Here is a 16,108-nt window from a genome sequence, read left to right on the forward strand (position 1 = left end):
TCACTATCATATGCATTACATAAGGATCAATTAAGTCATGTTCAATACGCTTCCCTAGACACTAGTTAAGGCAAAAAAGAAACATCACTAAAACAATTAACCCACACACCTCATAATGTGAATGAGTGATCTCTTGTGATGAGAAGAGGATACAAATAATCATCGTTAAATATGAAAAGGTGTCCACTACTCATTATCAAAATATGAACCTCTTCACCTATCATCCCCATTATCCTTGAAACCTAGCTCTCGAAGTCAAATAATACATGATCTCAAAACTAACTTGCAAAATTCCATGTGTGATCTCACCCTGTCTATGTACCTATAACATGTTATCTACCCCAATCATCACATGCATTATTTGCACTCATCACAATCTCATCACACAAAGAATTACCTCGAGAACTTACATAATTTTACAAATTAACCAACAAAATCTAACATACATCCTTCCACTAAGAGGTTTCACACATTTCTAACTTCCTTGATTCCCATCTGCCTCTTATTATTTTATTCAGTGAACACTAGCTTTAAGGTAATAAACTTACTCTTTGCTTCAACAATATATTGATGACAATGCTTAGATATTCTACAAACTTGATAACACTTCAAATTTAAACCTTATTAGATGAACTTCAACCATACATTGGAATCAAAGAACCATGAAAAACAAGCAAGCACAAAAGATTATCGAACTTATTCATTAAATGAGACAATAAGGCAATATGCAATCTCACCTGACATAAAGCATTAAACTATTTTCACAAGCGCATATCTGGAGTAGATGAATCATCAACTTATTAGATGAACTTCAACCATACATTGGAATCAAATAACCATGAAAAACAAGCAAGCACAAAAGATTATCGAACTTATTCATTAAATGAGACAATAAGTCAATATGCAATCTCACTTGACATAAAGCATTAAACTATTTCCACAAGCACATATCTGGAGTCGATGAATCATCAAATAAAACTATTAGCAATCACACACAATTAAAGTCATAGAGATAGTTGGAAATTCAAAATCGTCCAAGGGCATCATTACATTAAAATAATGGGACACAAGGATAATCAAATTCAAACTATGAGGCTTCACAAATATTCCAGGGGAACTCCATGTCTTAGGACCGAGGTTTGTTTGGGGCCTCAATACCATGCAAAAATACTACTAACTTGAAATGCATACCAATGCAACCAAAACATAGTTATAAAACTAGCAATTACCCCAAAGATGTGAATTCACCCCAATAAAACAAGGCAATCTTAACATAGCAAACAACTCATTCATTGTAATTATAGACATCCAATGGAGAAATGGATAACAATATTAACGAGAAATAAGAACTCGCAAATACAATAAAAAAATTCATGAAATGTTCATTTCATTAAGAATATTAATAAATCCACAATTTAATATAGTAATCCCATGAATTAAATACGAAATTGATATTAATCACATGATCAAGTACAAGTTTATCTTTTCATAAGTTATCATGAACAAGATTATGCTGGGTGCTTAATGATTCGGTGTTGCAATGGATTTATGCTACTGAGTAAGGTGTATGTAGTTTTATCTTATTTCATTTTAATATAATTGAATCAAAGATAATATTTTATTTTTATTTTTGACATTCACATGAGATCTCATACACTCTAGTGAATGATAAAGGTCATGTAAACTTAAAATTTTGAAAAACTTATTGACCAAAGCAAAGTCTCAATGAAAACTAATGTAAGCTTGAAAATTTTGAAAAACTTATTGGCCAAAACAGAGTCTCAATGAGAACTAAATAACAACGTAAATAGATTTCCCCAAACTACTTTTAACCAATTTTGAATAAAGATTTTGATGAAAACTTATGAATAGGAATTTTAATGGAGATTTTGACTCAGAAATAGTCCTAAATTTATAACTAGTCATTGTTATATGATTCACACCAAAATCTCAAAAAAGCCAACAACTTTTGCATCTTAAAAAAAGTTAAATACTTCATTAAATTAACCGTAGTTAATAGATAAATAACATTGTGATAAATCTCTTCTCATATTTTACAAGCCAAACTCACAAATACAATTATACGACATTTCAAATAATATAATAAAAAATAGACTAAAAAAACCATAAACCTTAAAACAATGGACCCAATTTATGTTTTTCCCTTTCTGGACCACTTAATGAACCCTTAAGAAAACAAAACTAAAAGAAACAATTATGATCCATTTACGAAGAAACCTAATGAGAAAATTAAGGTTTGAATTTCAAGAGCATTTCACTCGTCGCAAGCGAAACAAAGGCATTAATCTGCCTCTCCAACTTTTTTAATGCCCAATTGCCCATAGAAATCTTTTTGACCTTAGAAATGATTAAACTTAGAACATTCCTGACTAAACCCTTGGGCCACCTTGTTTGAGCTTTTGCCACTTGTGCTGTCCATTACAAAGGATCCAACTCCCCTAACCTCCACAATCCAAACCATTATCATGCTTAAGCTTTGCCGAATTGATGGCAACTCTCACATCCACTAATGTAACTCTCAAAGCTTTAAAAAATTCAACCAAGATTCAAAATTTAAATAATTTAACAATTGTTATTAGTGCAAAGTTAGATCAAGCCAGTCTTATTCTCTCATCTTAAAATAACCAGTCTTGTTCTCTAATCCTTAAATGTGAATAGAAATCCTTGCGGAGACTTTACCTTAGACTTTTATTTTGACTTCGATTAAAAAACGAAGTGCTTTAAAAATTGAAAAGGGGAATGTTTCTGTGAGATATTAATATCTATTGATATATTTGAAATTTTATATTTTGTAATTTATTATTAATATATATTTTTTTAATTTAAATTTTATTAATTATAAAATTATATATATATTTTAATTTAAAAAATGTAATCTAAATTTCTTTCTAATTAATTCTTTCCAAATTTTATTAGATTCCCAAATTTAATAATATTAACATATATTTATACTATTTTTATTTTTGATATTTAAATAATCCTTTTAAATAAATTAACAAACAATATTTTAATTTTAAGAAAATATTATTTTTTATTAAAATATTTTATAAATTATATTTATGTTCTTTTAAGGATTTTTTCTATAAGTTTGCATACTTGGTTTTATTTTTCAAGTTTATCACTGCATCTCTAGGTTTTTTTATTAGTCAAAGTATCTTCTAGCGTTACTAGAATGATGAGTGGTGCTCATTTCCAAGTTTTTTTGAGGGATCATCAGTGATATGTAATATGAGTATTACATTAGAACATATGCTATATATAAACATCTTTTTATTTAATAGAAAGTTGATCTTTTCTTTCTTGAAAAATAAAAAATAAAAGAGGTGATCAACCCCAATCTTGAAAACTATAATTACCTTTCTATCTTGACTAATGTTAAGAAGAGAATGAACACATTGCCAAGAGAAGAACTATATCTCATGAGTATTGTTTTATTCCCAAAACACCTTGGGACAAAAGAGTTTGTCATCTTTGTGATACTAAAAGGGTTGAAGATGAAAAGCAATATCTTGCATTGCCCAACTTACTCACATCCGTTCTAATTTTCATAATCTTTATCACACTACCAATTTCCACCTACAAGGATATAGGAACGCTTTCTCTTCTTTTCAATCATAAAAATCAAATGTTAAAGAATCTCAATTAATCTCTTACATTTTTAAAATCTAATAAACCATGTTGATCTTAATCATTATCCTTATTTAATTAATTAATGTTAATTATATAATTTTATACAAGTGTATATATGTTATTTTTACCATTTTGAAAATGTTTAAGAGTAAGAAATAAACATCTTTAATTAAAATAAATTATGATATAAAAAATAAATTAAAATGTTTTTATTCCATTATTACTATTATTTATTATAAATATTTGTTTATTTTATTTTAATTAAATTATGCATTGTGAATATGAATAACACTTTAACAAATTTAATAATCCATTAATGTATATTGGTTTAACTCAACGAACAAAATATAAATATAATTTATTTTACAGAGATATTTTTAAATATATAAAAAAACAGTATTTTATTAAATAGGTTCCTATAATATATACTGAAATTAGTATTATAATCCTTTAAGAAAAAATTGTAAATTTTAATAAAATTCAAATTTATTAAATATCAACAATAAAATTTAATACATCACCTAACTAATAGATATATTTTTAAATGTCAACAATAAAATTTAATATATCATCTCAATAATAAGCATATTTATTAAATATCAACAATAAAATTTAAGGAGTTGTTTTTAGTGTAATTTTTTGAAAGTTTTTTGATTGGTTTTTTCGGTTTGATTTCTTTAAAATTTGACAAGAACTTTTTGAAATCACAAGTTTGATGGATAACTCCTACACAATCCAAGTGCCTTCGGGTTTTTCATGGTGCCAAATCCATATATACAATAAAAAAACCAGTTTAAATAACACAAATCAAGATTGCACCTCAAATTTTTCCACCAGATTCCAGCACCAGAAAGTCCAAAAAATCACACTAAAAACAACTCCAAATTTTAATACATCACCTCAGTAAAATCTATTATGTTATAAAACGTTTCTAATATAAAATAAATGAATTTAATTCACCTCAAATTTATATGTTTCCAACATTTCTACAGTCATGAGTCATGCAGCCTAATATTTTTTCTTTCTTAATCCCGATTCAATTCAAATGATTCTGTACTTTTTGATGAATAAAATTTAATTTCATACAAGCACATTAAGAAATTTGAAATCGTTAAATTGCTTTTAAAACCTCAGGTAGGGCAGCAGTGCCCTGTATCTCAGGATTCCCACAGACTTTTTGCCCTGTATCTCAGGATTCCCACAGACTTTTTATGTATATTATAAATGAATGAATTACTAATAATAACAATGAGTAAGTTAAAAGTGGTTTGAGTTAAAGTTTTATGGATGTGATCCAAAGGTTAAGTGGAGAAATTTGATCAACACAAGTCACAACTTATCTATACCCAAATTATTCAGTTAAAAAAAAACTGATGAATTTCAAGGACTGATATGAGGCTCGAAAATTGCTTTTTGACTTTAACGCATGTTGCTACCTAGACTTCTGATATGTACTATAAATGACGGCATGGTAGATCAACTACCTCCCCATCAAGGGGGAGCCAGCGGGTCCCTCTTGAGGAATCATCGAATCTTCACTTTTACTAACACATCAACTCAGTTGTTTTCTCTTTTATCTTCGTCAACCTGGTTGTTCTCTCTTTCACTTGCTGGTCACTCTGTAGGAATCAACTTTTGTGGGACTATCTGCTTTCACTAACCCAGTTGATTCTTTCTCTTGCTTGCTGGTTACTTCTGAGAAATCATATTTTGGAGAAGCTACCCTCTTTCAGTACCCAAATTGTTCTTTCTTATTGATCACTTTTGAGGAATCGAATCTTAAGGGAGATACCACTTTCACTAACCCGATCGTTCTCCTCTTTTAATGTGTTCTCTCTGGCTGATCTCACTTTTTGAGGAAAAGAATCTTAATGAAGCTGCCCACTTTTATTAATTCGGTTGTGCTCTCTTTCATTTTCACTAATACATCAACTCAATTGTTCTCTCTTTTACTTTTCATTAACCCAGTTGTCTTCCCTTTCACTCTCTGGTTACTTTTTGAGGAATCAAATATTGGTGCAGCCACCAGGGTGACATTTGGGAATCAAATCTCGGTGAAGCTACCACAAGCTGCCACAGTCCCTTTTGGAATCAAATCTTGGGCGAAGCTACCAGGGTCATTTTTAAGCCACTTTTACTAACCTCGTTGTTCTTGCTTTTATTCACCTAATAATTGCTCTCTTTCAGTTTCACCAACACACCAACTTGATTGTTTTATCATTTACCTCTACCAACCCAGTTGTTATCTCTTTAGGGTCATTTTTAAGCCACTTTTACTAACCTCGTTGTTCTTGCTTTTATTCACCTAATAATTGCTCTCTTTCAGTTTCACCAACACACCAACTTGATTGTTTTATCATTTACCTCTACCAACCCAGTTGTTATCTCTTTAGGGTCATTTTTAAGCCACTTTTACTAACCTCGTTGTTCTTGCTTTTATTCACCTAATAATTGCTCTCTTTCAGTTTCACCAACACACCAACTTGATTGTTTTATCATTTACCTCTACCAACCCAGTTGTTATCTCTTTCACTCTCACCAACACCAACCAGGTTGTTCTCTCTTTCAACTTCACCAACCCACCCACTAAATGATAACAGCATAACTGAGAGGACAATAATAAAATTACACCCAGCCAGTATTCTCTCTTACCCCTTCACCAACCTGGTTGTCCTCTCTTTCACCAGCCCGCTGTGATGATAACACAACTGGAAGGACAATAAAAATTACAAAGGTGCAGAATTTACGACAAATTTATCAATAGCTTTAAAGAGTTTTAAAGGGATGGCATTTACAACCTTTCCCATAATATAAGCATCAGGGAGGAGAGAATTTCCTGAATCGACTCCTATATTTCATTTTTTACTAAAGAAATTTAAACAATATGCAAATCATGAATAGTGCGCATAGAATGGTTTGACACACAATAAGACGAGCATGAATTTCTTGAATCGACTACTGTATTTCATTCTTTACTAAAGAAATTTAAACAGTATGTATATCATGAATAGTGCACATTAGTTTTATACACTAATACAAACACAGTTGCTAAATTAGAAAAAAGCACAACCCAAAGAAAAACTTGGAAAAAGAATTGAATATCTCCAGTGCATTTATAAAAAAGTACTTTATCTCAGAAATTTAAGTGAAAAAAGGAACTAATACTGAAGAAAGCGTATGGTTCTATTACAAGAACAGCAAATATACCCAAAACCAACGGACCTTTCAATTCATTATACATTTGATAACAACGGACCAGACCAGGTAACAGACATTTAATATTAGCATACGCCCTTGATTAACCCATCTGCAAAACACATTGACCTGCTGGTATGAACCTTAAAAAAAAAAGTTTAAATCAAGTGGTTGTTTTTGCCTTGTGAAGTGCATTCTACAGTTCAATATAAGGACTATGTGTAATTCTATTTATGCTCAATCATAGTTGAGAGATATTTCTTTTAAAATAAAAATAAAATATTCTCTAAGTAAAAATACAAAATTTATTATTACAAAAAAGTAATAATGAATACACATGTTTGGTTAGTTTTCTGGTTAGTTGATAGTACAATCCAATATGAGGAAGATGTAAAAATCCTTCAATCTCACTCTCAGCAATAAATAAATAAAATATTTTGATATCAATATGAAATAACATAATTTTATAACAAAATTAAAAAGAAATAAAGTAAAACGTATAATTATTATACTTGTTTAAAAAATATTTCAATACAAAAACTTACATAAATTATTTGAATACCAATGCCAATTAATTTATATTAATATCAATTTCATGCATATAAAGAGAGAATATGTGTATATAATGTTGACCATAATAAAATATTTCAATCCACAAAAAAATAAAAAATAAAAACTAAAAAAATCAATTACTTCACCACAAGAATAATAAAAAAGAAATGTATAGCTCATTTAAATTTTCAATATAAAATTAATATGTTGCATTTAAAATATTAATAAATAAATAAAATTCAATATACAGGGTTAATTGTTAAATAAATTTAACATGTGTTTAAAAATATATAAATAATAGAAAAACATTTTACTGTGTACAATGTAGTTTAAAGATAAAATATGTTAAATAGAAGATTTCAATGTTCAAAAAAACAGAAAAGATTTCTTGGAATTGAAGGTCTAAGCCATGTAACTTAAATAATCCAAGCCCCCAAGAAGATTTTCAAGTCATTAAATCCATTTATACATTCAAAAATGCAATTTAAACAATGAAAAAATCCACATGAAGCATTAGTGTATTCCCAAAACACCTTGGGACAAAAGAGTTTGTGGCATTTGTGATATAAGAGGGTTGAAGATGAAACACTCTCTTTGATTGCCCAACTCTTACTCACATATGTTCTAATTTTTGAAATCTTTGCCACACTAGCAATTTGATTGCCCAACTCTTACTCACATATGTTCTAATTTTTGAAATCTTTGCCACACTAGCAATCTTCTTGACTTGTTAAGTCAACAAAACTACAGTGATCTAAGTGCGTTTCTTTCTCTCTCTCCCTTTCGATCATAGATATAAAATGTTAAAGAATCTCAATTACTCTCTTACTTTCTTAAGGCCTGATACACCATATTGCTCTTAGTGGGCGTGAATCATTATCAACATCATATATATATATATATATATATATATAAAGCACCAAGAAAAATCAAATAAAGAGATGCAAACATTTTTTCAAGTTTTACATTCTAAAAGTGGTATGCACCTCAAAAAATTTAATCTCTGCATGTGCTAGATCCATGATTAAGATAAATCTATACTGATATACCAATTTACCACATACTTTTACACATCTCTCGTTTCCTCTTGCAGAAATTTAAAAATATACAAAACAGTACAAACCACTTTCCACGCATAAAACAAAATAATCTAATACTTCCCCTCATAGAAGAAGCAATCTTACCATGCAATTTCTTCGAAAGCCAGGATTTTAAGCCATTTTCACTTGCCGATTAACAGTATTATTCTTATAGGTATAAGAAAGCAAGAATCGTAGGAGCCATCTGAACTTGAGGGTCCAATAAAACCCTCTACAAAGCACAGCACCATTAATGTTAAAATTTCCAAATCTTTGAAACAAGACAATTTTAATGAAATTATGATTAAATTCAACTATCAATCTGAATCTACAAGAAAAGGTCCTACAGCCGAGCAGGTCTCATTGAAAACTCAAACTCGTAGACATTTTCAATCAAATGCCGATTAAAGTCGACCCTCAACTCTGAATGTATGAAAAGAAGTCCTGACAGGCCAAACAGGGCTCTCAACTATGAATCTATGAAATAACTGCTAAAAGACAAGGTTCATCTAAAAGGACGTTAAAAGACAAGGTTAATCTGAAAGCACGTTAAAAGACAAGCATAAACACATTACCTATCTTTTACAGGGCCTTAAGAATTTCATCAGCACCACTTACGGTAAACGCACCGCCCTCTTCCAGGTTCAAGACCTTGACGACACCGTCCTCTGCCAACAGCGCATAGCGCCTCGATCGAACCCCTAAACCCGCAGGTTTATCGCTCAAATCAAGAGTAACACCCAATGCTTTGGTGAATTCTTGATTTCCATCGGCCAGCAGGAGGACCTTATCACCTACATTCAGATTCTGACCCCAGGCCCTCATAACAAAAGCATCGTTTACAGAAACGCAGGCAATTGTGTCAACCCCTTTGGCCTTCAGCTCATCGGCTTTCTCCACAAATCCTGGGAGATGTTTCTGAGAGCAAGTGGGTGTGAAGGCACCGGGAACGGCCAACAGAACCACTTTCTTCCCCTTGGTTAACTCTGAGACTTTTATTGTTTGAATCTCGCCCTCTTTGTCAAAATATGCCAGAGTAGCCTCCGGCAGCTTCTCCCCCACTGAAATAGTTGCTCTGATTGGCTGTAAAGTTGTTGATGACCGAACAAATGTTGATTTGACAGGATTTATTGTGTGGGGTTTGGGGCCAGGAACCAGAAATGAAGAACCCTTCAAAACCCTTGAAGGATTCTTCAATGCAATAATAGGAGGGCGCAATGCGGGTTTCATAAACGAATAACAAATGGGCGTAGAAGACACCTTGCATGATAATAATGCTATGCTGTTCGTTGCTGCTGCCATTGATGCAAGAATTGCCTGGATTCCCCTGCAGAATGTGAATCAACTACAGCTTAGAGCGCGACTGAATTTCAGGGTTTAGGTTTTTGATACTCGGGAAGTGGGAGTGGAACATTTATAGATTGATTAGGTGAGGCACTTACCAACTCCTCCTTAATTTGCATTCCCTGGCAAACCACAGCACAGCTAGGAGACAAGGTTTCGGATCCTGGGGTCTCCCTTCACCTTATGTCCACCTACTCTTTATCCTTATCTCTAGGTTTATGGATGTGTTAAATAAAATTTTACATTTCTACAGATTCATAGGGAACCTTCTGTGAGAAATTAATGCATTCACAGGGAACCTTCGGTGAGAATTTCGTGTATTACCGTTATATAGTTGAGTCCATCTTTCACCAGAATTGAACTCATGGAACAACGGTAAATGCAGACCCGTGACAATGACTTATTTTAATTAATCTATCTATAGGGCCTCTCATTACAATGTCGGCCACAAACCTAATTAGTTATTTAATTTAATTATTGTTGGACTTCTTACACCTAAAATATTTGAATTACCTGCTTTCAAGATTCACTCGGAAAAAAGACTTTCCATTTTTCTTAAAATTAAGAGCATGTTATTCTATTTTCAACTACTCAGCGTATTGGATGTAAAAATGTTATTATTTATTATGATTATTTTTATTGTTTTTTAAAATATGTTTATGATGTGTGAGATTAGTTTTTTAATGTAAGATATTGTAATGGAGTGATATTTAAGTTGTCAAGATTATTTAAGGATTATACTAAGTTTAATATTAGAGTTCTAAATATTATTTAGATAATGCATGTGATTTGGGTCACATCAATTTTTAATTTGGTTAATTTATTTTGTTATTTCTTCTAGATTATGGTGAGTTTTAAATTTTGGCCACCTTACAAAGAGGAATTCTTTGAAAACCAATGATATAGTAGGATTTCACCATTGAAGAAGGATATGCCAATAGGCATTGATCCACTATGTTTGCATGAATCAGGAAATCATTAATATAATACTTATAGGTACAACCACACATTCAACCACTCCCTTAAGGTGTCTCATGCCTTTTAGGGTAGGGTAAATGACTCTTATGAAAATTGAACCTTACAATGGTGAAAAACTCATCATTTTTTACCATTAGATCCAACCTTTTTGTCAAAAAAAAAAAAAAAAGGACATAGAGGGGGTCTTTGATCCACGTATAGTTGTACGGGTTATGAGACCATTAGTATAATCTCTCAAGCTGCAAATATGTTTGATCATTATCTCAAAGTATCTTTGAGGCTTTCAAGCTAAAAAGCCCTATGAGTATTGAACCCTTTGCCTTTTGTCATTAAATCCAACCCTTTTTGCCCAATAATTAAAAAAGCCTTTACCTTTCCTTATTAAATCCAACCCTTTTAGACATCATTTTTGTTTTCTTAATACATTTATGATTGAATTTTTAAAAATGTTGAATTCTAATAGAATTATTATAACGTTTATATTATTTTTTTCAATGTTAACTAAATAAGTTTTACCAATATAAAGTAAATAAACATGTTTTTTTTTTTAAAATCAATTAAATTTATTATTTTTTCAAAACATTTTTTCCACACATATATATTAAAAAACCAATATACTCAAAGTGGTATATTTTAGATTTTTGTGGTTTGTTTTTGTAGATAGAGAGTTGTATTTTCCATGATAGTATACAAAATTTGTCTCACATTTTGAGGATCCATCTTTGAGACAATGGTTGAAGAAAGAAAAGACAAAAGTGGAGGAATAAATAAAAAACAAAAAACCAAAGAGGACAATGGTTGAAGAAAGAAGAGACAAAAGTGGAGGAATAAATAAAAAACAAAAAACTAAAGATGGTTGGCTGAGAAAACCCTAAATTTAAAATGAAAGGAAATATAATTAGATTAATAAAAGAAGCTCTTAAAAATATTAACCTAATTATCATAATAAATATTTATTTTATTGATATTAATGGTATGTAATCTAAATAATATAATAGTCTAACAATTACTTTTTTTAACAAGGAAAAAAACCAATAGGGTTTAAATTAATGAAAGTTGTTTACATATATCAAGAGTTCTATTTCTCCACAAATAAATTCAGTATATGTTAGGGTCCAACCCTAACCCCTTTATTTATGTAATAAGCCCAATGGGCTGAGTCATAGTCATAGTTAGAGAGTAAATAAAGTCCGCATTAATAATTGTAAGTGGTTGACTCGCTATTAGAGAAAAGGGACCACAGTTAGTTGTAAATGGACCATAGTTAATAAATAAAGTGGTTAACCCGTGTTATGCAAGGGACCACTAGTAGTTAGGGTTTTGGATGTCCTTTAGCTATAAATAGTCTTAGTTAGTAAAGGAACGATAATCGAGTCTTATTGTAATCGAGCTCTGCTTTGATGGAGGTTGCCTCCTCCAAGAGGCAAGTGAACATTGAATCTATTTCTGAATAATAAAATACTTGTAGTTTTTTATTTTATTCTGTGTTTTGGGCTATATTTCTTTGCATTTTTGGTATTATAGAATTTCTCCAAGGTTAAGAGCATAACGAGTGGTATTAGAGCACTTTCTAGGGCCAGTTGTACCTCCAATATTCACAGATTTTTTTAGGCTGGAGACGTGTTCCAGCGTCTTTAAACAATGGGATCTGTTGTTGAGCACATAAACCTACGGATTTGGGGAGGCATGCACACAAGAACTGCAAGAGGTGACCGTGCTTATTTGACTCTTGTGTAACCCATGTGGGTACCCCTTCGAGTAGTAGCACATTAGATAGAACCGCACACGAATTGCACTTCCATGTACCCTTGGGTATATCGAAAGCCCCCTAGGCTCACCTGAAACCTCGCCTTAGATAAGTTGTTGACTATCTTGCTGCTACAATACATTGAAAACAACACTCGGGGAGATTACTTGTGCGTACGATAGGGAAGTCGGATAGACGACTAAGGGTACAACCGATCCTCCTTAGTTAGTGCCCTAAAAGATTGGGTCGAGGACTATTGTTGGACCCCTATGTATATTGCAATCTGTAGCACCTTACACTCCTTTGTAACCATAGTTCCCTCTACGATCTGAAGATCACCCTCTATCTTATCTTTCAGATTAGATCTAGCAGTTGGGGTTCTGGCATCACCGTGCAAATTAGATCCAGCAGTTGGGGTTCTGTTGTCGTCGTGCAAATCAAATCCAGCATTTGGGGTTTTGTCACTGCCTTGCAACTCACATTCAACAATTGGGATTTTCACAGTGTCGATCAAACTCTTTGTGCAGTGAGGCTTGTTGCTACTATAGTCTGGGCCCTATTTTCATAGGACATTAGGCAGGATCAAGTTTTCTAGAATTCGGCCACTGCAATATTGATCAACAGGGAGTAAAACTCCTTTCGGAGTACAAAAATAAAAATAAAAAAATTAGAAACCATCATGGGGCACCTGCAAGAGACTTAGTCCATAAGACTGAGGACGACAAGCTAGTTGCAGTGGTACCATTCACTTGTAAGCCCCAAATTTTTTGGCAGTCCCAAAAAATTTCTTGACACAGCCTCAAGTGATCCACATCATTAGAATCCTGAGCTTGCCCTCTTTCCAAGTAGACTACTCTTAAGTAAGCTCAAAAAATTTGTCCAGGATTGGTGTATGCAGGGTACCTAATCTCAAGTTATGGTTGCAGAAAAGGCACTCAAGAGGGTCACCAGCCTTGAAGAAAAAATTTAGGTATTTGAGGACAGGGTTCTCAAACATCTCTCACATATGTCATCCACCATACGGCCGCCTCATACACTGGAGCCTAGTGTTGATGCACACATAGAAGGAGAATCGAGCCATCACATTCACTTCCATGGAAATCACCACTCTTCCAACCACCGGACACCCAAGTTGGACATGTACAAATTTGATGGCTCTAACCCTATAGTATGGGTAGCACAAATGGAACAGTATTTATCCCTTAATGATATCTAGGAAGATCAAACTAAACTACATGTGGGAGCCCTTTACTTGGATCAAGAGAGATGGCAATGGTGGCACTAGCATCAGAAATGTTATTCAGGGAAATTAACTTGGCAAATGTTCTCAAAAGCCATATGTGATTGACCCTGAATCTGATTTTCTAGGCTGTCTCACTAAGCTCCAACAAACTGGAATATTAAAGATTGCATTGCAACCTTTGAGCAATTGACCGTCATAACTAACAATCTAGGAGATTACTTCTACTTAGGTGTTTTATCAGTGGCCTAAATGAAGCCATCCAAGCCCATGGATGGATGCACCACCCAATGACTTGGATAGACGCCTGCAAAAAGGCCTTAGAAGTGGAAATAGCCTTAACCACCTAGTCCAATTGTCCAAATTTTTCCGCCAAGGCACGTCCCACCCAGGCTCAAGGCCCCACCCAAACACTTAAGGTTCAAAAGGTGTCACCAGCAGAAATGGCCGAAAGAAGAAAACAAGGATTGTGCTACTATTGTGATGACAAGTACTCTCTTGGACATAAATGCAAGGAACCAAAATTCTTTCAAATTGATGTTACTGATAACAGTTCACATGAGGAAGCTCCATCCCTTGAGGTGCCCAAGGAAGAAGTTGGGGAAACCCAACCCAACAATGACCTCACAGCTACAACGGATGAGTTGGTTATCTCACTACACGCTTTAGCTGGAATTTCTTCACCTCAAATTCTCAAAATTGGAGGCTTTATTAAACATTGACTTGTCGTGGTATTGATTGATAGTGGAAACACTCATAACTTTGTCCATAAGCAAGTCACAAAAGTCATTCATTGCTTTGTGTGGGAAATAGCTAATTTCTAAGTCCTTATTGTTGATGGGGGGACCATGAAATGTGAAGGCCGATGTGAAAATATTAAGCTTCAAATGGGAGACTACCACCTAAAGACCCACATGTTTGCTATTGAAATGGGGTTTGTGACATTGTCCTGGGTGCTGAATGGCTTCGCACACTGGGCTCGATCACAATGGATTTCCAGGAGTTATATATGAGCTTTAAGCAGAACGACCACATTCATACATTACGAGGACTCTAGGCAAGTGCTCCTACTATCATCAACTCACATCAAATGGAAAATATTTTGAAAAAGGGCCATCATGGAGTCATCGCCCAATTTAATGCCATCCAGGCCATTGAATCCACTACTCCTCATATTCATCCTAAGATGCAATAGGTCTTAGACCGCCACCAGCAGGTATTTGACAAACCTAAAGAGCTTCCACCCTCTAGGGGTGAACATGATCATAGCATCCCTTTGGTCCCAGGGGCTCAACCACCTAATGTGCGCCCATACCGATATCCTTTCACCCAAAAGAATGAAATTGAAAAAATCATCAAGGAACTCCTCGAAGTCAATGTTATTCGTCCCAGCATCAATCCTTATTCATCACCAGTGGTCATGGTGCTAAAGAAATATGGAGAATGGTGCATGTGTCCGGACTTTCGGGCCCTCAACAAGCTCACTGTCAAGGACAAATTTCCTATTTTGGTTGTTGATGATCTTCTTGATGAACTGCATGGTTCTTAATTCTTTACCAAGGTAGATCTTTGCTTGGGCTATCACCAAATACGCATGAAGGAAGTAGACATTCCCAAGACTACCTTTCGAACTCATGAAGGCCATTATGAGTTCTTGGTCATGCCATTTGGACTCTGTAATGCTCCATCTACTTTTCAAAGCCTCATGAACCACCTGTTGAAACCATTTCTCCAAAAGTTTGTCCTCGTCTTCTTTGATGACATTCTCATCTACAACCTAACCTAGGACAAACATCTTCAACATGTTGACATGATCTTGCAACTGCTCTGGAATCACAAATTATTTGTCAAATTGTTCAAGTGTTCTTTTAACATGGAAGAAGTCGAGCATTTGGGACACATTGTAGGTCGTGAAGGAGTGAGGTTTGATCCAAAAAAGATACAGGAAATGCAAGATTGGCCCCAACCAAAAACCTTGAAGATTTTGAGAAGATTCTTGGGCCTCACTAGATACTATGGTCACATTGCTAGACCCCTCACTAATCTTCTCAAGAAAAAATAATTTCTTTGGATTGATGCATCTCAGCAGGCGTTCGTGGCTCCCAAATAGGCCATGTGCTCCACTCCCATATTGGCCCTACCAAACTTCACCAAATCTTTTGTGATTGAATGTGATGCTTTCGTAATGGTATTGGTGTTGTATTAATGCGGGAAGGTCGACCATTGGCCTTCACCAGCTAACAATTGAGTCAAAAACATCTAGTTCAATCTGCCTATGAGAAAGAAATGATGGCCATCTTACATGTTGTAGACACCAGGCGA

The 16,108-nt window shown here is 33.5% G+C and overlaps 1 protein-coding gene across 1 annotated transcript; it reads right to left on the reverse strand.

Moving 5' to 3' along the window:
• Nucleotides 1-8,764: 8,764 nt before the first annotated feature.
• Nucleotides 8,765-10,077, reverse strand: LOC149199074 (peroxiredoxin-2E-1, chloroplastic-like). Its single transcript, XM_089402275.1, has 2 exons — nucleotides 9,920-10,077; nucleotides 8,765-9,804 (listed from the first exon to the last, which is right to left on the reverse strand). The coding sequence occupies exon 2, from the start codon at nucleotides 9,777-9,779 to the stop codon at nucleotides 9,060-9,062; it is 720 nt and encodes a 239-aa protein (XP_089258401.1). The 5' UTR covers nucleotides 9,780-9,804; nucleotides 9,920-10,077; the 3' UTR covers nucleotides 8,765-9,059.
• Between the last annotated feature and the right edge of the window lie 6,031 nt (nucleotides 10,078-16,108).

The sequence above is a fragment of the Pinus tabuliformis genome, chromosome 2_1, assembly GCF_031772625.1.
Source record: "Pinus tabuliformis cultivar Carrire ecotype Pingquan chromosome 2_1, CPIR1, whole genome shotgun sequence".
NCBI lineage: Eukaryota > Viridiplantae > Streptophyta > Pinopsida > Pinales > Pinaceae > Pinus > Pinus tabuliformis.

Bases quoted from the DNA above. Each gene is read 5' to 3' on its own strand.
- LOC149199074 (XM_089402275.1), bottom strand. From the start codon at position 9,779: ATGGCAGCAGCAACGAACAGCATAGCATTATTATCATGCAAGGTGTCT.